General features: G+C 34.5%; 2 protein-coding genes across 2 annotated transcripts; one reads left to right on the top strand and one right to left on the bottom strand.

The window, feature by feature from the left end:
- Positions 1 to 7,421: 7,421 nt before the first annotated feature.
- Positions 7,422 to 10,031, top strand: LOC117919340 (endoglucanase 17). Its single transcript, XM_034836514.1, has 8 exons — positions 7,422 to 7,756; positions 7,859 to 8,065; positions 8,175 to 8,375; positions 8,510 to 8,602; positions 8,699 to 8,860; positions 8,942 to 9,053; positions 9,131 to 9,294; positions 9,440 to 10,031. Exons 1-8 carry the CDS (start codon positions 7,493 to 7,495, stop codon positions 9,770 to 9,772), a joined length of 1,536 nt encoding a protein of 511 aa, XP_034692405.1. The 5' UTR covers positions 7,422 to 7,492; the 3' UTR covers positions 9,773 to 10,031.
- Positions 10,032 to 12,200: 2,169 nt separating this feature from the next.
- Positions 12,201 to 20,972, bottom strand: LOC117917576 (sucrose synthase 2). The gene is made up of 15 exons (XM_034833893.1): positions 20,602 to 20,972; positions 20,114 to 20,246; positions 19,282 to 19,433; positions 18,948 to 19,140; positions 18,414 to 18,532; positions 18,041 to 18,257; positions 17,722 to 17,817; positions 17,459 to 17,632; positions 15,786 to 15,902; positions 15,517 to 15,683; positions 14,189 to 14,413; positions 13,441 to 13,762; positions 13,121 to 13,365; positions 12,913 to 13,051; positions 12,201 to 12,464 (listed from the first exon to the last, which is right to left on the bottom strand). Exons 1-15 carry the CDS (start codon positions 20,697 to 20,699, stop codon positions 12,426 to 12,428), a joined length of 2,436 nt encoding a protein of 811 aa, XP_034689784.1. The 5' UTR covers positions 20,700 to 20,972; the 3' UTR covers positions 12,201 to 12,425.
- Between the last annotated feature and the right edge of the window lie 1,030 nt (positions 20,973 to 22,002).

The raw sequence follows: 22,002 nt of genomic DNA, 5'->3' as shown, positions 1-22,002 counted from the left end.
TTTTCAAAATAATTATTAAAAAAAATTTAGGTAAAATTTTTTATCAAACATTATGATCGAAAATACTTAAAATATTTTTGAAGGGTATATTGATCTTTTCACATTTTATATCATTCTCATCAATTATGTAACTTTTATGAGTCAAATCTTAATTTTTAAAAATAATAAATTTTCAAAATAATTATTAAAAAAAATTTAGATAAAAGTTTTTATCAAATATTATGATAGAAAATACTTAAAATATTTTCGAAAGGTATATTGGTCTTTTCACATTTTATATCATTCCCATCAATTATGTAATTTTTATGGACCAAATCTTAAATTTTGGACCCAACAGGTCCAAAACACAATTATCCCAAAGAAAAATGTAGACAAATCATGACATTCCGACATCCTTCGTATGGTTGTCGAATTCTGTAAATCATTTTATTTATTGGATAAATTTTAATGGAGTTGGGCTGCTAATCAGTAGGGACCTTGTTGCGTGAGAGGCCTACCGCCTACGGCTATATATAAAACTTGGCCCAACAGTTTGGGCCTGCTAATTCCGCGGCCCACAAATGGCTCAGAGGGGATAGGGTTGAATACGGTTTTTGGTTTTTATCGTTGAATCTACAGGAACATGCAACAATTATTCGGTTGTTAAAGAGTAAAAGTAAGAAAATAAAAGCTAGTGTTGTTTGGGTGCAGAGAAAATGAAGAGAAAAAAAATCACATTGTAAATGTGTCATACAACAACCCATAGATCTAGTTGAGAAAATGTATGTAAAATTCTATTTAGTTATTAAATGGATTACATGAATTTTGATGTATTACCTGTATAAATACTTGAGCACGACTAACAGTTATATCATGTTTCGATCGATCCATTTATCAATCACGGATTGGGAGTGTTTGGCCTAAGCACTTTTCAATCATAGATTGGCCCACTTTGTGGCAAGCTAGCTTAGCTAGGCTTGAATGGTTCACCATTAATTTCACTCTAACCTTCACAAAGGAAGCTTTTGATCCTCTAGTTCATTTGGTATTAAATGAAACTATTGGAATATAATTTGTATAAAATATTTGATATTCAATGAAATCAAATTTAAAACACTACACATTTTCAAAATTTATATTTATTATATTTTCCTCTTAACTATAATGTTTTTGGAAACATAAGATTGCTATATTTAATCAACTTGGGATAGCGGAGTTAAGTATTGTGAGTTACGGAATGACTAAATGAGTAATAAATTTTGAGAAGACATGAAGTAGGCATTAGGGAATTGAAAATTGGACATTTAATTTAATTGAAAAAATAGGATTTTAAAATTGAACATTCAAACACCTTGATTAGTGGCCCAAGTGCTACTTCCAAACATTCAAGCATTACTTAAGAGCACTCAAGCACCAGCAACAAGGACCACTCAAGCAGGCATAAAAGGTGCTCAAGTGTATGAGCTCTGAATTGTCTTGTTTCATAATTTTTAAGTTTCCAATTTTCATCTAATTGCAAATTAGTTTTTCTTAGAAAATTAGGATTTCAGGGTCTTGTCTAAGTCTACTAGGATTTCCCCTATAAATATATGTCTTATATTTTGAGATTTGTTCTTAATGTGCCTAAGCCTAAAGTCATTACTTTTTGTGTTTAACCCAAAACTCTCAAACCAATTCACTTTTGTTCTTGGGCTCATGGTAGAGGATTGCATCCCCTCGAGGAATTGAGAAGTTTAGTAAGAAGCACAAAGGTGTTCATTTTAGATGTGAGGTTTGTGTAGGTATTAGAGTACAAGTCTTAAAAAGTATTAACTACCAAATAAATTTATATACCTAATTTATCATAATTAGTAAATTAAAGTTATGTGGTCCTTAATCCAGTGGTTTTTATCTCCACAAAGTTTTTAAAAGGTTTTGTGGATAGTTTTTTTACATAAATTCTTTATGTACTTGTGTGATTAGAATGCTTTAATTCATTAACAACACTTGTCAATTTAATTAAAGAATTTAAAAAAACCAAAAATTTGTGATCTTTAAGCTAATTGATAAAGGAACACTTATTCAACATCCTACCCCACCCCTTATAGTTCCATGATACAAGATTTTAAATTTTCAATTGGTTTAAGAACATAACAATTTAAGAATCATTTTTTTTTTTATTCTATCAAGATCTTAAATCATGGAACCATAAAGAGTTGAATTGTCAATAAACAATCTACCCAGTTTAATGATAATAATTATCCTCATTGGAAATCCCATATGGAGTTCTTAAAAAAAATATATATATAAGAGGATAAATTTGGAATTAAGTGAAATTCAAATAAGGACCACCATCAAAACTAGATGGAACTTGTAAACCCAGTGGTGAACTCAAGCCTCAAATAGAATGAGACAAAGTGAATAATGAGGGAAGTGAGACAAATGCTTGAACTTTCTATAACATATTTAATGTGGTGAGTCTTGGTGAGTTTCAAGGATAACTACATACAAATGTACTAAAAAGACTTCAGACGTTCTCCTAAACATGTATGAAAGCACTTCAATTGTGAAGTTGTCCAAGATACAAATACTCACTACCAAATTTGAAAGCATACAAATGTAAGAGGATGAAACATCTTTTTTTTTTTTAAGAATTAAGTGATATAGTTAATTCTAGTTTTAATCTAGGTGAGAAAATTCCTTAATCAAAAGTTGTTTAAAAAATCTAGAGATCTCTCCCTCATAGATTTAAACCCAAGGTTAGGTTACAATTATTAAAGAAAGCAAAGACATTGATTTCTTAAAAGTTGATGAACTTGTTGAATCCTACAAACATGCAAGATATCACTTTCCACTTCAATGAAACATAAAGGAACTACCTTAAAAGACCCTTCAAATGAAGAAAGAGAGTTTGTTTTGTTTTTAATGAAAATATTTTGACTCTAGTGATTTTACTTTGATAATACAAAAATTTAATAATAATGTGAGGGTATAAAAAAATAATTTAAAAAAAACTAGATTAAAGAAAGGAAAGAGAATTGATAATTCATTTAAAGAAAATGAAAAAGCCTTATCTAAAAATTTACTTACTCGAACAAAGATGCTTGATTCCAAACTTACTACTACTCTTGGATGTCTTGGTCTAACTTTATCTTAGCATAATGGGAAATGATTTTCTACTTGACCTTTATGTCAAAGTACTACTATTGGTGCTCTATAATAAGTCACTATTACTCGACTAGACTTGCCATTTGTTGTTAACAAAGTTTATCGGTTCATGTCTAAGCCTACTACTTTCCATTGGTTAGTTATGACACACATTTTGTTATTTGAAAGGATCCACACATCATAGTCTTCTTCTCTTGCATGCAATCAATTCTTTTAATATCCAAGCTTAATTTGAAGTTGATTGGGCTTCATGCCCCTATGATTGAAAGAGTATCAATGGTTATTGTATCTTCTTTGATATGAAGTTAATATCTCGGTCCTATACTAAGTAATGTGTTGTTTCAAGTGGTAGCACTGCATCAAAAAATTGGGGCTTAGCTACTAATACTGCTAAGATCACTTTGATCCAATTTGTGCTCCAAGAATTACATATGCCACAAGTCATTTTTTCTCTTCTACAATGTGATAATTAGAGTTCTACCCACCTTATAGTACATGTTTCATGCTTGCTCAAAACATATTGAACTTGAACTTCACTTCATTTGTGATAAAGTAGTTGTAACAATCATGTTATTCACTACATTCCTTTTATTGATCAACGTGTTAACGTGCTCACCAAACATCTTCCAAGCTCATCGTTCTTAAACCTTTGTTGTAAACCTTATGTCATTTATATTTGAGGCGAATGATAACTAATAGATGTCAACTCAAGTTCTAAAATAGCCTACCATCATTTGTTATAATGTATGTAATTTGTTATAATAATGAATGTGATCATTAGCTTATAGATCGAATAGTTCTTTTCATTTCATCTCCAAAACTTTCAACCCTTATCTTTAGAGATGATATTCATGTTATATTTAGGAATGACAACGGGGCGGGTTCTGGACGGGTCGCCCTCATCCCAACCCCGCCCCGTTTATTAAAAACAATTCCCATCCTCGTCTCGTTTAAAAAATTAAATGGGGCGGGACGGGGCTCATACCCGCCCTGCCCCAACCCATTTAGCTTTTTAATTTTTTTTTAATTATATTAAAATAAATATATTTTATAAATAATAAATTTATTATATTTTTTATTAAATTTTTTTATTATTATCCACATATTAAAAATAGTAAAATAAAATTTTAAAATTTTAAATTAATTTTATATATAAATGGGATAGGGCGAGGTGGGGCGGGATAGGGCAATACCCGAACCCGCCCCGAACCCACCCTAGGTTTAAAAAAAAAAACCTTATACCCGTCTCAAACCCGTTTATTAAATTTTAACCCCGTTCCATTAGGGACGAGGTGGGACGGGTACCCGAAAAAACCCGCCCTGTTGCCATCTATAGTTATATTCCAGCCGGCTAAGAAGACACCTTCATCCCTCTCATTTCCTATTCTCAAGTCAACCCAAAAACCAGATCATTTAATTATTGCTCTCATTCTCCTTCTAACTCTTTTACTCGTCTAGAAAGAAAAGATTGGGAAAACCCCAATCTTTCCTTCATTGCACATTGTGTGGCAACCTTCTACCTTGATGAGAGAGTTGTTGGACTTGTGGCCTAGATCAATCCTCAACCCCAAACATGCAATACCATTACCCATGTTACAACATGACATGAACTCTCAAATATCTAATTTCAAGCTAAAAGACCTCTATAAAACAACTTTTGGCTGTAAAAATTATAATTACCATCTTTCCTTAAAAGGTTTTCTTTTATGAATAGTATTTCTACATTGGGTAAAACTAGGTATTAAATGGTATTTTTTTCAATACAATATTGAAAAGGTACCTCACATGTACCACTCTGCCCTGCCTTTATTTTATTATTTTGTATCTAAAATTTTGTTATTATATACCTTAATTTTCTAATTTTGTATTTGATGACATGTTTTATATTGTAATCTCATTGCTTTGTATTTTGGATCTTATATCCTAGATCAACGGCCGGATCGCACTGAGCACTTAAAAAGTTCGATCTGATCCACAATCAGTACCACAGAAATTTTGTTTTCTTCTATATTTTCTAAATCCGATCTTGAGGCCATGTGTATGTATGATTAATGGGGAAAATCTTCACCTAGTGAGAATGGACTTTTGGGTCCCCATAGGACACCCCAAAAGTCCGCAAGATATAAATAGAAATAGCATAAAATCTCTGCAACAAGACCTGAAATCACGGGATATATATAAACTGGGAAATGATGAAAGCTCCATATCTCTGTAATTGTAAGAGGATGTAATCATGAGACATGAGACTGCAAAGGCAACCTCAGTTTTCTGATTCTTCTTCACCATCTTACTTCAAAGACCATGCTGAAGCTTTTGGATCACTTCCATACATTCAAGTTAAGCTTTGGTATTTTTACTAGCAGATAAGCAAATTTTCTTCATGCCTTGATTAAAATAAAAGTAGATAGGGTAAAAAGACAAGATAATGTGCCTTGCACATGATTCTTAAAGTTGTATGTTTTGCATGATTAGGGAAGTTCGTACTATCCTATAGAAAAAGACTTGGAAAAAACAAGAATCAATAATACATAAGGTTTCAGCTTTACAGATACAGTTTGGTTTTAGGAGTCTCCTCTCTTTACAGTAAAGCAGAAAGAAGATGCATATGAAGTAGGCATATATACTTTTGCATGTGGGAAGATTTCAGAGGAGCACATGATGGTAAGACCAGGGCACCCTAGAGACGTGCTTAAGGTCAAATTTCTGGGCCACTGTTTCTGACCAAAAGTTCAATCTTTGATTTCTCTTTTCATCCTTTGTTATTTCTCTTTAATCAAAACTTTCTTTCTTTATTCTTTTAGTAAAGTTGGTTGTTTGAAGCAGTGCCACACCTCCCTTTGGGGCATCCTTATTCTTCATCATTTCAGTTTCTATTTTTTTTTTTCTTTTTTCTTTTTCCTTTTTTCCAGATACTCTCCAATCTTCACAAGCTAGATGGGTCTCCAAGATGTGGAATAGATGTGACCACATATGAATGTTGTTGAGCTTTGTCTTTGTGCAGTTTGAGGACACTTCCATGTACCAACAAAAGAGAAAAAGTAAGAATATATATGAGGGGATGGGGAGTTGTTGTTGCTTATGGAACTATGGTCTTCATCACTTTGATCCAAGCTCTCCATCCCTGGCACCACAGTTGCATACATGGGCCTTTATTGACCCTTTTGTGACTGAGATCTAGGGCATCAACTCCATGTTTGAGTTCCTCTCCTTTCTCCGACACCAATTCTTGACTTCATTGCCTCTCCTTGAGACTTGCACACACCCTGTTTTCTGAACCCTGTTCCTTGGAGGTGGGAGCGCACTTGTCACTTGCATTTAACTTTACCCATCAGAGTTAAAAAAAATAAGCCACTTTAGTTTCCTTTGTTGGGTTTTTTTTTTCCAACTATTCAAGGTCCATGTTATTTATCATGATATGATATTTTTTTTCCAAAGGTATCAATTTACCTAAAGCCTAAAGTACTAATCTGTAGACCTCTTTCAATGAACATTATCATGATAAGAAAAACTTTTCATATAGAGATGAATGTTAGTATTAATCTGGACTAGTATTTATGAGCATACTTGTTGCAAGATGTATAAAAGAGTATCATTTTGGCAATGCACTAAGAATTTAACTCTATGCATAGCTGATATATGCTTAATCAACTGCTGAAGGTACTAATGTGAAAACAAAGGGCAAGAAAAAGAAAAAAAAAATGCCATTGCAAGGCAACTGAGATATGATTTGCAACAAGTTCCTTCAAACTGCATATGCCACAAACATGATATCTCCTGAATTTAGGTCAAATTAGTATTATACCAGTTGATCCAAAAACAATGAATTTATTAAATGGGTTTTGTAAATTAATATGAATTTAATCGAAACATGATGATATTCCACCCAAATCTATATGAAAAATGCATCAAATTCCAGTGGAATTCACCGCTGGAGTTGCCTTTGCCACCCTTGCAAATAAGTGAATGTGTGGCTCATAGTACAATTGGACTCTCAGGATCTTCACTTCACTAGGTACTATTGTAATTAAAATTCCCATGTGATGAGCCCTGCTTTGGCATTAATGACCCAGTATGCCCCCATATCTTGAATAGACATTACACCGGTCGGGAGGGGTATCTACGGACAACTGAGAGCACAAGATAGATGAAAGCCATGGTGAAATAAGTAGAGATTAATTAAAGGTAAAGCACAGTGTTGGAGGTGTGGTCTTAATTATTATTATTGATTACAACAAAGCAGGGCGTCTGGGTGGCAGCTTTTGCTTTATAAATATAGAGGAGACCTCTCCTCTGTTCACTGCAACTTGCAGTGTTGGTTGGTTGGTTGGTTTGTTGAGTTCAGTTGCTTTGTGGGCAGCCCCAAAAAATGGCTCTCTACCCTGTTTCTGCTTCTTCTTCTTTTTCTTCTTCTTCTACTCTTCTCATTCTCCTCTGTTTCTTCACCTCATCTCTGCTTCTCTGCAATGCCTTCCAACATCATCACCACCCTCGAGTTGCTAGGCACAACTACAGAGATGCCCTCACCAAATCTATACTATTTTTTGAAGGCCAGAGGTCAGGGAGGCTCCCTTCTAACCAGAGAATGACTTGGAGGAGAGACTCTGGCCTTTCAGATGGGGCAGCCATGCATGTATGTGTAAATGTGTATGCTCTGTTTCGTCAATTACTTGTTTTAGATTTTTCATCTTTTGAAGTTGGTTTTGTTAATTTGGGCGTGGAAATGGAAATGCAGGTGGATTTGGTTGGAGGGTACTATGACGCAGGGGACAATGTGAAGTTTGGGTTCCCAATGGCCTTCACCACCACCATGCTTTCATGGAGTGTGATCGAGTTTGGTGGGTTGATGAAAGGTGAGTTGCAGCATGCCAAAGAAGCCATTCGTTGGGCCACTGATTACCTCCTCAAAGCCACTGTCCATCCAGACACCATTTACGTTCAGGTTTTGTGTTTTCTTCAGATCTCTGCTTCTCTATTTCAGAGCAGTTACCTACATTTGATTAGAGTCGAAAATGCAGAGGAGCTGAGGTTTTAACGGGGTTTTTCTGCAGGTGGGTGATGCTAATAAGGATCACGCTTGTTGGGAGAGACCAGAGGACATGGACACTTCAAGGAGTGTTTTCAAGGTAGACAGAAACACCCCTGGTTCAGATGTAGCTGCTGAAACTGCAGCTGCTCTTGCTGCTGCTTCTGTGGTCTTCAGAAGAAGTGACCCTACATACTCCAAGCTTCTCATCAGGAGAGCTATTAGGGTAAGATTTATTCCTTATACTTTTAAAAACAGAAAAAATGTTGTGTAAAAACAATGGTATCTCAACACAGATTTATTTTCAGCCCCCAATATCCTTGAGACTTGATTTTTTTTTTTTAATCTTTCTGGGAACAGGTGTTTCAGTTTGCTGACAGGTACAGAGGAGCATACAGCAATGGATTGAAAAACTATGTGTGCCCCTTCTATTGCTCTTATTCTGGTTATCAGGTAAGGCTATGGCTTCAGCCCCTTGCATTTAGGGGCATTTCTATAAATGGATTATGAACTTGAAAGTTTTTTTCTTGGTGTTTTACATTATTGAAGGATGAGTTGCTGTGGGGTGCTGCATGGTTGCACAAAGCCACCAGGAACCCCACCTTCTTGAGCTACATTCAAGTAAATGGCCAGACCCTTGGGGCTGATGATTCTGACAATACATTTGGATGGGATAACAAGCATGTTGGAGCAAGGATTCTTCTCTCTAAGGTCCCATTCTCATCTCATCACTGCTTTTCAATTTCTTTTTCTTAGAACTTCAATCATGCCTTTTTTCATTAATTTTTTCAGGCATTCCTTCTCCAAAAGGTGCAGTCCCTCCATGATTACAAAGGTCATGCAGACAACTTCATATGTTCTCTGATACCAGGAACTCCTTTCTCGCAAGCCCAGTACACCCCAGGTCCTCTTCCCTCCCTTTCTGTGGGTTGTAACGGCTACTTTTCCTGTTTTGGTGCTTAACAACAAAACATGACACAGGTGGGTTGCTGTTCAAGATGAGTGACAGCAACATGCAGTATGTGACCTCCACTTCATTCCTGCTTGTAACCTATGCCAAGTACTTAACTTCAGCCCACAAAGTTGTGAACTGCGGTGGAACCATTATCACCCCAAAGAGGCTTCGAGTCATTGCTAAGAAACAGGTATATCACATCAACAACATGTCCCACAGAACTGAAGTGATCACATGTCACACCCCTCTCACACAGTCGCACTGTACTTCCCCATAACTGATTCCATTAAATTTACATCCCCCCTTTCTAATTTCTCTTAATGTGGGACTTGTAGGTGGACTACCTCTTGGGGGACAACCCCTTGAAGATGTCCTACATGGTGGGGTATGGTCCAAGGTACCCACAAAGGATACACCACAGGGGCTCATCACTGCCCTCAATTGCCAAACACCCGGCAAAGATCCAATGCTCTGCAGGCTTCAATATCATGCACTCTCAATCCCCAAATCCTAACATCTTGGTGGGGGCAGTGGTTGGTGGGCCAGACCAGCATGATAGGTTCCCAGATCAACGGTCAGATTTCGAGCAATCAGAGCCATCGACCTATACCAATGCCCCACTTGTGGGAGCACTGACTTATCTAGCACACTCATTTGGGCAGCTCTAGGCCTTAGCAGCCTCTTTTATATAACCATTCAAACAGTATGGGTTATGGTTTGAGAGCAAGTTTCGTGCCGGGTACGGCATATATGTAAAGTTCTTATTTCTCACATATGGTTGTCTGGATTCCTCCTCTAATAGGCTTTAGGAAGAGAGAGGGTCGTTTCTTGTTTGTGAGTTATGTATGAGTCTGAGTCTGTTTTGGGACTTGTAATGTGTCCACTAGTGTTTTAACTTTGCAACAACTAGACCTCAAAAATTGCCTATGTGGGGTTCCTTTTTCTCAGTCTTGATTCTCCCTCTCTGTATTAACAATGGCTTCCAGCAGCTGAGGTGGACCAATAGGAAAGAAACGAGACAGAAAAGGGCTGGAGAGTGATAGCCAAAAATAACAAATAACAATGTGAAAACTGAATATTTTAACCGTTGGTATTTGACCGTTGAGAGATGGGGGAAGGGGAAGGAAGGAAGATTTTTCATCATGTGAGGGCGTCGGGGAATGTGGGTCATGTGGTCAAAAAAGCTGGTAAGGTGTGTCAGAACTCAGAAGTAGGGGTGTGGAGTGTGCCATTTTGAAAAGGAAAGGAGGAGAGTGGGGGGCTCAAGATTGTGACCAGTGAGAAACCGAGGCCCCAAAACATAACGTGGGAGAGATAGAACTTAAGGGACCAAAAGACATTCCCACTCTTCTCTGTGAAAAAGGTCCAAAAGATATTCTATTATTTTGGGGACTTCTTTTCATGAGCCAATGGCCCTACCCACACGATCCCAATCAAGCCAGTCAATCACGTCTAACTAACTGTTTTTAAAAATAATTTTTCATCTTCTATAAACCAAAAACCATTAAAAACGTATTTGGTAAATAAAAATAATTCCACTCTTCTTTTTGTTGTGTCCATTATTTTCTCATAACTATTTTAAACATAAAAATTATTTTCAAAAATTACTTTTTAAATCACAATCATAGTAAACTATGTAAAGATGTCTTACTTATAAAATATAGATTTTTTAACAACTTTTAAAAAGTAATTCAATAAACATATATTCAAATTCTAACTCCATTACAACTTCAAAATTCTCTTCTTACATCTATTAACCCATTTATTTAGTTATTTTTATTATTTTTAATTTTGAAATGACAAATCAAAAGATGTCAACTGCTTTTAAGGTTGGTATGTGACTAATAAACATGCACGTTATTTTTCTATTTTTCTTTATTTTACTTAAAAAATAATTATTGATTTTAATTATTTATAGACATTTAAAACATATAATAATAATGATAATAATATATGATAAATAATTAATAATAATATGATAATATAATAAAATTTATAAAATAAATAAATATTTATTTAACAAGGATATAAAAAAATTTATATTTTAAATCTCCAAATCTATTTATCATGTATTTCTTTATTATATATTATTATTTTATGTTTAAAAATGTTCATAAATAATTAAAATTAATAAATATATAAAGATGAAATATTAAAAAAAAATTGAAATTGAAAAGATTTTATCACGCTAACATATTTAAAAAAAAAAAACAAAAAGAAGATGAAAATATTAGAGGGAGAGAAAAATAAAAATAAAAATTCATGTGGTCTTGTGATTGCCATGTGTCAAAAGTTTTTTTTTTTTTTTATAAAAATAATAATAATGATAACTCATTCATCTTGTCAAAATAATTTTTTTTTTTAAAAAAAGAAAAAGGTAAACAAAAAAAGTGGTAGTTGATGGGGGGAGGTAAGAGAAGAGCGGGTGAGTTTGGGATATTGATTAATTTTAACATTTGAGTGTTATTTTCTCAAAACACATATTCTTTGAAAATAAAAAGTCAAACATTTTTTAAAAAAGATATATATTTTAATAATGCATAATTACATTATTCCCCTTAAAAACAATCCTAAAAATGGTTATTAAAAATTATTTTTAAAAATAAAATTTTATTTAAGAATTGAAATATTAAGAACAAATTTTTAACCATATTTACATACAATATTAAAAATTTTAAAATATTTTTTATATTTTCAATTATTATTCAAAACACTATAAAAAATTAATTAAAACAACCTCAAATTTATTCTTAAAAACAATCTTTTTAAAAATAAATTATCAAGAAATTAATTTTCCAACAGAAATATTTATCAAACCTGTATTTTGTATTGAAAAACCTTTTTTAATTATAAATAAATAAAAATTATTTTCACAAAAAGTTTCCAGCAGGACCACACATATTTTGCTAAAACCACGGTCTTAGAGCTCAAACATCATAGGGATAAAAAATTTGAAAAAAGAGAGGCATGAGCATTGATAAGGACAATTATGGTGAGATTCAGACCAATGTAAACAGAAATTCTGTGGACTTCCAGTCCCTTGTTTTAAAACAGTGAAGCAATTTATATACTACAGCTGCGAATATATCCAATACATGTCAGCCATAAAACCACAACATTTAATAGCTTTCATATATCCACGTCATCCATGATTTTCCAAATATCCCATACACGTCATCATCCAAAAACTAGAGTGATGATAATTTTCAATATATCCCATACACGGCATCCATAAGAGGAATTTTTACACATATTCACACAAATATAACTTTATTCAGATTCTACCATTATGGTGCCAGTCACCGGTTCGTGTCTCACAGCTTAATGTTGGTCATCGATCGCCAGGGGAACAGATTTTGCCTGAAAGAGCATGATGATAAATTCAATAAGATTTTTGTTTCTACAGCACCAAAAGACATAATTCCATTTTTGAGAATGCTGGGCATTTTTTCTTTTGAAACATTTAACTAAGTAGTTCAAGTCTTTGTTTTTTTTCAATTTGATTAGCAAGGAACCTTTCATGACTGAACCCTTCAGACTAAACCTCCGGGTGCAGAATGTAACCATCACAACCAGCACCGGGTAATCCAGTGCATTCAACCAACAGGAATTGAAGTCTCGGGGTGCTGATTGTGCCCGTCACAATCAACACCAAATAATCCAAGGCATGCGACCAATCACAGGAATCAAACCCAGGACTGTGTGGCCCTATCACACATCCTGCCATTCGTCCTAACCTATGTCTTCCCAAATTTTGGGATCTAAGAACATAAGAAGCAAAACAGAAATAAAAGGCTGAAGGACTCACCAGATCACGGAACTTAAGAGTATAGAACATCTCAAGGTATCGTCGGGTCTCACGCCTCGAGAGTTTAGAGACATACTTCCAGAAACCATAAACCCCAGCCAACGTCATTAGCCTTTCAGAATAAATCTTCCATGTATACCTACAATTACGAATGTATGAGTGAGCCATATATAAAGATCATGTATCAAATCCATCAAGAGAAACAAACCTTTCATAGATTCTTTGAAGACCTGCATCCGAGATTTTATTCCAGTGACTTGAATCCTCCTTGCATTTTTCAAAGAAATCCACCATGGTTGTAGCAACCTGATCAGGGTGATATGGATCAATATGGAATCCTGATACACCGTTTTCAATGATCTCTGCAGGACCACCATGGCAAGTGGCAAATGTAGGAAGGCCACAAGTCATGGCCTCCACTACTGTAAGTCCAAAAGCTTCATAAAAGGCAGGCTGCAATTGAGAAAAGAGAAAGTAAGCATAATGGCTGAGTTGTAAATGAAACGAGGGAGTTTGAGCGCTGCATACCTGCACAAAAATACCCCTTGTGTCAGCAATGTAGCGATAGAGTTCACCATTACGTGCTCGGTTTGTTTGGGATGACATCCATCTGAACTGGCCATGCAAGTTGTACTCCTTCATAAGGTCATGCATCTTCTCAATTTCTACAATTTCTTCTCTGTCATTTGACTTCTTCACATCATTGTAACCAGCTACCACAACCAGATTTGCCACTTCCCTCAGTTTGGCATTCTTAGCATAGCACTCGACCAGCCCAGTAATGTTTTTCACTCGGTCAAGCCTTGCCATGGAAAAGATTATGGGCTTTGACCGATCATTCAGCATACCACTGCAGTAATTCCAAATGAAAGATCAGATTGTTAATTTACTCGGTTATTACTCATTAATTTTGGAGTCAAATTTTGAAAAGAAAATTCTAATTGTTTGCAACTTCATATTTATAATCCATTACAACGTGCAAACATCATTATCGTAGAAGTCAAAATCCTAATTACATTTCAGATATCAACTAATATGGAATCTTGAAACATGTTTCCTTACGCACTGCTCACAATTTTCTGAACTAGATGTGACATAAACAAAGAAGAAGCATTGTCAGAATTTATTAAATTGTACTTGTTCCTCCATGTGATCCACTAGATAATCTCATGTTTAATTTTCAACATAATGGGTGTTATATGAGCAGACAGCTGATCATAAGATGATTGGAATGACTGCATAAGGTGGAGAAACATAGAATCAAGAAGTAACTCACATGTGTTCTTCATTCTGCTCAGGATCATATAAGAGCTTTTCAATTGAACCATGCAGGGCAGTAAGTCTTTTTTCAACATCAGAGTATGGAAAGTAAATGCACATATCTGCCCCAGGAGAGACAATGTTGAACTTCGGATCGAAAACATCTATGCCATGAACAACTCGATACAGCCCTGGTAGAGTGAAAGCAGTGTGGCTCTCATACTGACCAACGGTATTCTTCCTGAAAGAAAAAACACAACTGATGCAACAAGCGCTACTAAAACTAAAATCTGCTAAATTGAGAAGTTTCCCAAGCAATTATTTTCTATTTTAATTTCCAAATGCATTATAGGTGGTTAATTGATAGTGTTGAAAACCTTGAGATAGGAAGGGTAAAAAAAGCAAGCCAATATAACTGAGATAGATCACACTGGCTTAAGTACACTATCATGCTGATAATGCCTGTACAATGATTTAAATATTAGAGGTTTATTTTCAGGCTGTGAGGCACACTGAACAGAGGGTATTAACATAAAATGCTCAATTCATTCAAGCTACCTTGGAAATACATGAGCAGGCACATAAATATACGGGCACAAGAAATCATCCATCAGAAAGCTCCTAATTTTTTGTTTCAATCAATATCAATATGGTCAACAACTATTTCTTTGATGAGGAAAGTCTTCAATCAAGTTCCAGTTAAAGAACTCCAAGTTGGTGCATACAATCCACTTCAAGAGGTTAAATACAAAGGAAAGCATGAAGGATCTGTCTTTGAGGATACTAAAGGAAAAAAAATTAATATGTATGACGTTTTGATATAACCATGAACATTTACAGTAGTAATACCACAAAGCATCTGTCTTTGGCAATGATATACATAAATTTGGACATTACAATCCAACCATACACTGCAGACTTTTTCTCTTCTTTTTTTTTCCCCTTCTTATAGGGCAACTAACCATGCATGCTGCTGACTTGGAACCTAAATTGTGATATGCCTTAAATTGACACACGATTGTAGTTAAAGAAAACACTCAAAACCATTAAGCCCAATCAACAATGGCATTGACAGTGGGAATCTCTCATTCAATGTTTGGTAAGAAACTATTACTATAAAATAGTGTATGTGAGCTGAACCTTATCAATACCCTAACCAAGCCCTATCTTTATTCTTTTTTATAAGAAGCCTGCAGTTAAGTATGATCTCATGGCTCTTCATCCAAAGGTAATGGGGTCCAGTTGAATCATGATATTCAAATCATACTACAAGAAGTGACAAATATAACATGCTACCATATAAACATCATTATAAATTTCTAAGAGCATAAGGAAGAAACTTACGATCCAGCAATCTCTTGGTATGTGCTAGTGATGATAAAATCTGCATTATTCATGGCTATCAGGTCAGCAGTAAATTGACATGAGAAGTGGTATTTCTCGTCAAAATTTTTCCAATATATATCAGAATCCGGGTACTTTGTTTTCTCAAGCGCGTGTGCAATGGTGCACTGCATGTATAAAAATTTAATTAGGAGAAAATTTATAACTTCCATTTTCAGAAAACAAAATGAGCTTCATGTTCACATAATAATAAAAAAGAATATTCTAACCTGTGTGACTCCCAGCTTAGAAGCTAACAATGATGCGACGAGATTTCCATCACTATAGTTTCCAATGACCAGATCTGGAACACCTTGTAATTCAGCGGCAATCTCACTTGCTGCATCCTGAACATAATACACAGCCATGCACAAACATTTCACAATAAGATTTGAGAAAGCACATTAACAGTAACTATTGCATGGTGTTAAGGCGGGGAAATTGATAAGGCAGGTGCAATGGTGGTGGCTGTTACAGGAGAATAGAGGAAGAGACAGCAGCAGGGTACTGAAGCAATGGTGCTAATATGTATTAACTCCTGTTATAATCGTTATTTAAAAACTTGACATAGATTATGTTTCAAACTAAGATTTGATTAGATTTTCCTACATAAACTTTCAAATCCTCTACTTATCATTTAGAAATCGTGTCATTGAAACCTCATAATAGATAGAGAATCAACAAAAAGCTCTATACTCATCACCATTCTGCTAACTCAAATATCAGTTGGTGTGTGTGTGAGAGAGAAAGGGAGAGAGAAATCATTTAAAAGATAGACAGGAGATTTTATTTTTTATTTTTTTGGGGTAAAGAAAGTCACATTTTTGTTATAAAAAAACAAAATACTCATGTGTAAGAATTCTATCAACTAGTAAATGTGATGCTGCCGTGATTTTTAGTTACCAGGGACCAAGCACACCATTGAGCATATCTTCAATGAAATCATTACACTCCTTGAAATGATTTCTCATCTCGCATTTAGGTAATACACTTCTCATCTACAAATATATAATACCATGCTTTTAAACTTGATGCCACAACCCCCTTATAATGGTTCCAAAAAATCAGAAAGGAATATTTAATTATATAGACTAGAGGCATTTTATCATCCAGGTATTATCCATGTTTTTTTTTTTTTTTTATGATAGGTCAGGAATTATCAATGTTTTTCATAAAGGCATAAATATGCAGCAGATTTCTCTACAAAAAGGATTTTATGCCCTCATTTATAGCTGAAAAAAAAATACTGGATTCTATTACAAACCATGCAATGTGCTCAATACAGGAAATGAAATACATATTATCCATGTTTTTTTTGTGATAAGTCAGGAATTATCAATGTTTTTCATAAAGGCATAAATATGCAACATATTTCTCTACAAAAAGGATTTTATTCCCCCATTTATAGCCGGAAAAAAAAAATACTGGATTCTACTACAAACTATGCAATGTGCTCAATACAGGAAATGAAATATATATTGGCATTGAGGTTTGCAAATGCCACAATTTTGCATCCATGATTATGTGTTTCTTCTCTTTTTTCCTTTTCTTTTCCCTTTTTTCTTTTGGAAAACTGTTTCAGCAGACAAACTAAAAGGTATTTTGAACCTCTTTCCAAATGGTCCTAGCATGAAAATGTAGTCATCTGGGGACAATACTAAGACGATCACCATCTTTAAGCGCAAAACAAAGTTCATCAGTTTATCTGTACAACTTGTATTTTGTGGTTCAAAAAAAAAAAAAAAAAAAATCCCTAATAAGATAATTTGATCCTATACCATCAATCAAAAGAAGATTAAATCCCTTCCTTTTATAAGAGAGGTTTGGTGGCAATTGAAGCATTGATTCAATAGCATAAGAAAGACAACAACAACTGTAGCTTTAAATGTTCAATAAATTTTACCTCTGCAAAGGTCTCCAGATAAGGCCACACATCAAACCTTGAAATCCACTTACGAAGAATTCCTTTGTCTGTTCTGAAAGGAACACGCAATATATGTGTGTGTTCTGTTCCACTGACTCTTTCCAGCCGCTGGTTGCATGTAGTTCCTTTTGCATCAGGTATTAACCGGGTCACCTTAGACAAGTAGATTTACAGTAAAAAAAAAGCACTCTGCATAAGCCCAGTTAGATAAGTTGAAGATTGTGCAGCATAAATACACTTACGATAAGAATTCTTGGTGTGACATCTAGTCCTTGCTTTTGCATTCTAAGCAACATTTCATTCTCCAAAGCACGCACTTGATCCAGTATATAAACAACCTGTGTACCAAATAAAGAAGTATCATAAAGAAAGTCATCTAGCATTCATGGTTGATAACTTCCATCCTACACTCATACATAAAAATTAATTATCATATATGTCACATAAGCCTTGCATGAACAAGAGAAGCTGCTCCAAATGAAGACAGGAAAAAATGGAAATAAGATCCACTGCAGCATTAAGAATATTATTGGTTCACCCACAATGGAAAAATGTTAATACCTGTCCACCAGTATCAGGTAAACCTAAAACATTTGCTTGTCCAAAGTAACCATGTGGAGACAAAATGACAACATTAAACACCATTGGTATTCTCCCTAGGAATGTCTCTAAGGTAGATGGATCAGGAGCCTGAAGAATGTCCAAGAGAAGATGTATCATCTCCAGAACCCTCTGTGCGGTATCACCCCAACCTCTCTCGAAACCCATTCCTTGAAATCTGCACAAAAGTGACATTGCAAAGGTAAATGCCAAGCACTCAGGACTTAATGTCCATATATCTTTTACTTGTAACTATATATTTACACATACACCAGTAAAATCCCTAGAAGAGAAAGACATGGAAACAAATAAACATAGAAAGGTAAATACTTACTCATATTCAAACTCCCCAAAGGGTGTCTCTGGTGGAAGTTTAGAAAGATGATCCTCTGCCTTAACCAAAGCAGACTGCAGCCGGGATATACTCTGTATCCGATCATTCAACATGATGACCTGCACAAGGACAATTAAATCATCTAGCTCTACAATGCCACAGTATAAAAAATCAATACAATTTTGATTTTTCATTTTTCCAGAATTCCACTATTAGGGAAATATCAAAATCATAATATGAGAACATAAAGCCAAACTAAACTGAAAGCCTGGAGCCCAAAAAAAATGGTAAATATGCAATAATATTTGATATTGCCTCTTGCCCTTTTTTGGCCATTTGGTTGCTATGTATACATCGTGTATACATTATTGGTTTTTCTTTTGTTTAATACAATCTTTACTTACCTCTAAAAAAATGCAATAATATTTGATATTACGGGAAGGACTTCATTGATGATAAATGTTATAGTTCTGCATATCCTGTTATTAAAATGAAATTTCACTTTAAGAAAGGCTACTCCCAGACCAAACTTACTTGTCCTTTATGTTTGTGTGCTCGAAGAAAATCAAGCAATGGTTCCAACGATTCTTTATTTCGGAACATGATTGAGGAGAGATGACGGTTGAGAAATTGGACACCATTGCCAATGGACGAAGATCGGTTGGGGCGAGGAAATGATGCATTGAATGGCTCAAAATCAAGCTCAAGCACATAATAATCATTGAACCTAACACAAGTTCAAAAACCCAAAAAGATGAATTTCTTCAGACGCTTATCAAACTAGAAACAACTCATAGACAATTTTGAAATGAAATGAGTAAAATACTACTCGTCAAACAAAACTGGAGAGAACAAAGGAATTGCTTACATCCCATCAACAAGCTCTTCTTTGAAGCGCAGATATTCAGAAACACTCAACTGATCCACACTAAGTTCATGGACATTGACACGAACATATTCCCAAACACCAGGCCTTGGTCGAACAGCAATAGCCACAAAAGGAGGTAGAATTATCGCTTCCTGCCAGCAAAATAAACATAATAAAATAGATGACACCAACACAACTTTAATCCCAACAGTGATTTGTGCCTTTTTCTCCAACTGGTGTAACAGTAATGGAAACAATTCCAGCCATGAGTTATCCAGGATGCATTAGGAAAAGGAGAAATTAAAGAGATATGGAAGAAAAATAAGCGACCAATTTGAATTCAATAAAACTTAAAAATTCTCCTTTATAAAAGGATGGAATTTATTTTAACTAATTTTTATTATACTTTATTCCATGGCATAATAAATAAGAAAAAGTTGAGATCCCTTCCCCTACTACTTTTGAGGCCAAATAAAAATTTCTTCTAAGTGATTGCTGAGTTTTCATATGAAACAAAATGAAAAGGTGGAACATCAAGAAAAGTTGGAATCTGAGTGGCGACAGGAAGATTCCAATTTGTAAATTCTTTTCCTAGGAAAATCTTGTCAACAGAGCACGCATTTTGTAAGTGTTTTTATGGCGGCCAAACAAGGAAAAGAAAAAAAGGATTGGCATCGACTTTAAAAAGTGCTTTCAAACAAATTAACAGAACAAATTCCCACGGAAAAGCTATAGTTGCCGCTACATACACTTAGATATATTCATTGAACCTGAACTTTTCAATCAGAAACAATCTGCTCATAAACAGGGTGGATGACAGAATTCACGCTTCCTGCGCAGATTTCAGAATTTGGCCAAAAGGACCATCACTGAGTTTCTGCCGCCCTACATCGTCGCCTACAATATTATCGAGCTCATCGATCAAGTGATGTGGTTGCAAAATCCCTTTTCCTTGTGCCACATACCTTCAAACAAACAAACAAAAAAAGGTATATCGATAAACCAAACCCTAAAACTCCCGATCAAACCAAACAAAAGAAAATCAAACACCGCCAAAATTTTGAAGCCTTCCATTTCCGAGTTTCCAGGTTACCTCTGAACTCCCTAAGCTCTCAAAGAGCAAACTAAGTGCATCAACGTAAATTTCCTCAGCAAACAAAGAAAAGAAAATCAAACTATATTTAAATTTTTCAAGCCTTTCCACTTCCAAATTTCCAGGCAAAATATGATCGAACTAAGATACTAAACCAAATACTTCAACTTCAATCTTCTCAGCAACCAAACACAAAAAAAATTAAAAAGAAAATGAGGAAGCAGAACCTGGAGAGAAGAGCAACAAGCTCGTTGCGGTGAGCAGAGAGAGTGTCTTCCACTCTATCTCTGATGCTCGGACTTCTCCCTAATTTCGGGGTCACCATCACTGTACACAAAACTTATCCAAAAATAAGAATTCCAAGCACAGTACAAAATGAACAAGTCTATGCTCCAGGTCTCCTTATATATAGTGGTGAAAAAGGGGAACAGAGAAGAGAGAAGAGAGAAGAGAGAAGGCAGAGGCGTGTTTGGATTGGTTTTGTTTTGGAGCTGTGAGGATTGTGAAAAATGGGTGACGATGCGATTGGGACGTGGGAATGGAAAACTGGGGCAACAAAACCGGGGATGAAATGATGGATTCTGGGAGAGGGTATCCAATGCCTTCACAGCCACGCTCGGCTGCTCGTCCAATTCAACGTACGTAGACACCTGTCAATTTTTTTATTTTGTTTCGGTTTTTCTCTCCGTCGATGGTTTTTGTTGGCCATCTGGTTGTCGAACACGGTAATGATGACGTGGCTTATATGTTCAGGTGGGGCCACCGCAACCGATTCCAGAACCGCGGAAATTACGCAAAAAAGAAAAAAGGAAAGTAGTTTGGGTGCGTTTGGTTGCACACTTGCACTCTGCCTTTGAATTTTGGGTTTTAAAAATTTAATAAATTGAAAAATGAAATTATCTTTTATGAATATGACTCGATATAAAAAATAAGATTAAAATATAAATTGTAAATAAATATGTGATGGTGGCATTTTTTTATAAATATTTTTTTAGTTTTGTAGTCAGATAATTTAAAAATAAATTATAAAAATATTTAACTTTAGTTTTTAAAAAATAAAATATTAACATTAATAAGTAATGCATTTCACAGTTTTTGGAAAAGCTTTCCAGGCTCCTTTTGTAGATATCGAACAAGCCCAACCTTATCTTTGACCTTTAAGATATCATGATAAGTACCCAATTTTTTAAATAGTATCTCCCAACCTTATCTTTAACGTGAAAGAATCTTCTATAAAACTTAATACTTATTTAAGTTAAATTATATTTAAATTATTATTTTAAAGCTTATTACTTAATTTTTATTTTAATTATTCATGTTATTTGATAAAATTAAATGGATGTTTGGTAAAACAATTTAATAATTTAATTTAAATTATTAAGTAAATTAAGTATGTTTGATAAGATAACTTAATGGTATAACTTAAAATAAAAAATAATTTTAAGTAATAAGTAAAAATAATTAACTTATTTTTAAATCCGCGTTTTTTTTACTACTCTATGATATTTATTGTTATTTAAACTCTTTTACCTTAATTATAATTTATTAGGGTAAGTATATCAATTTAATGATTTATAATAATTTTTAAGTTAATTTTATCAAATGTAATAATGAAGTAATAAGTTTTA

The sequence above is a fragment of the Vitis riparia genome, chromosome 7 (genome assembly GCF_004353265.1).
Source record: "Vitis riparia cultivar Riparia Gloire de Montpellier isolate 1030 chromosome 7, EGFV_Vit.rip_1.0, whole genome shotgun sequence".
NCBI classification, from domain to species: Eukaryota; Viridiplantae; Streptophyta; class Magnoliopsida; order Vitales; family Vitaceae; genus Vitis; species Vitis riparia.
The sequence above is the reverse complement of the archived record's forward strand: the minus strand, read 5'-3'. Positions and strand labels throughout refer to the sequence as shown.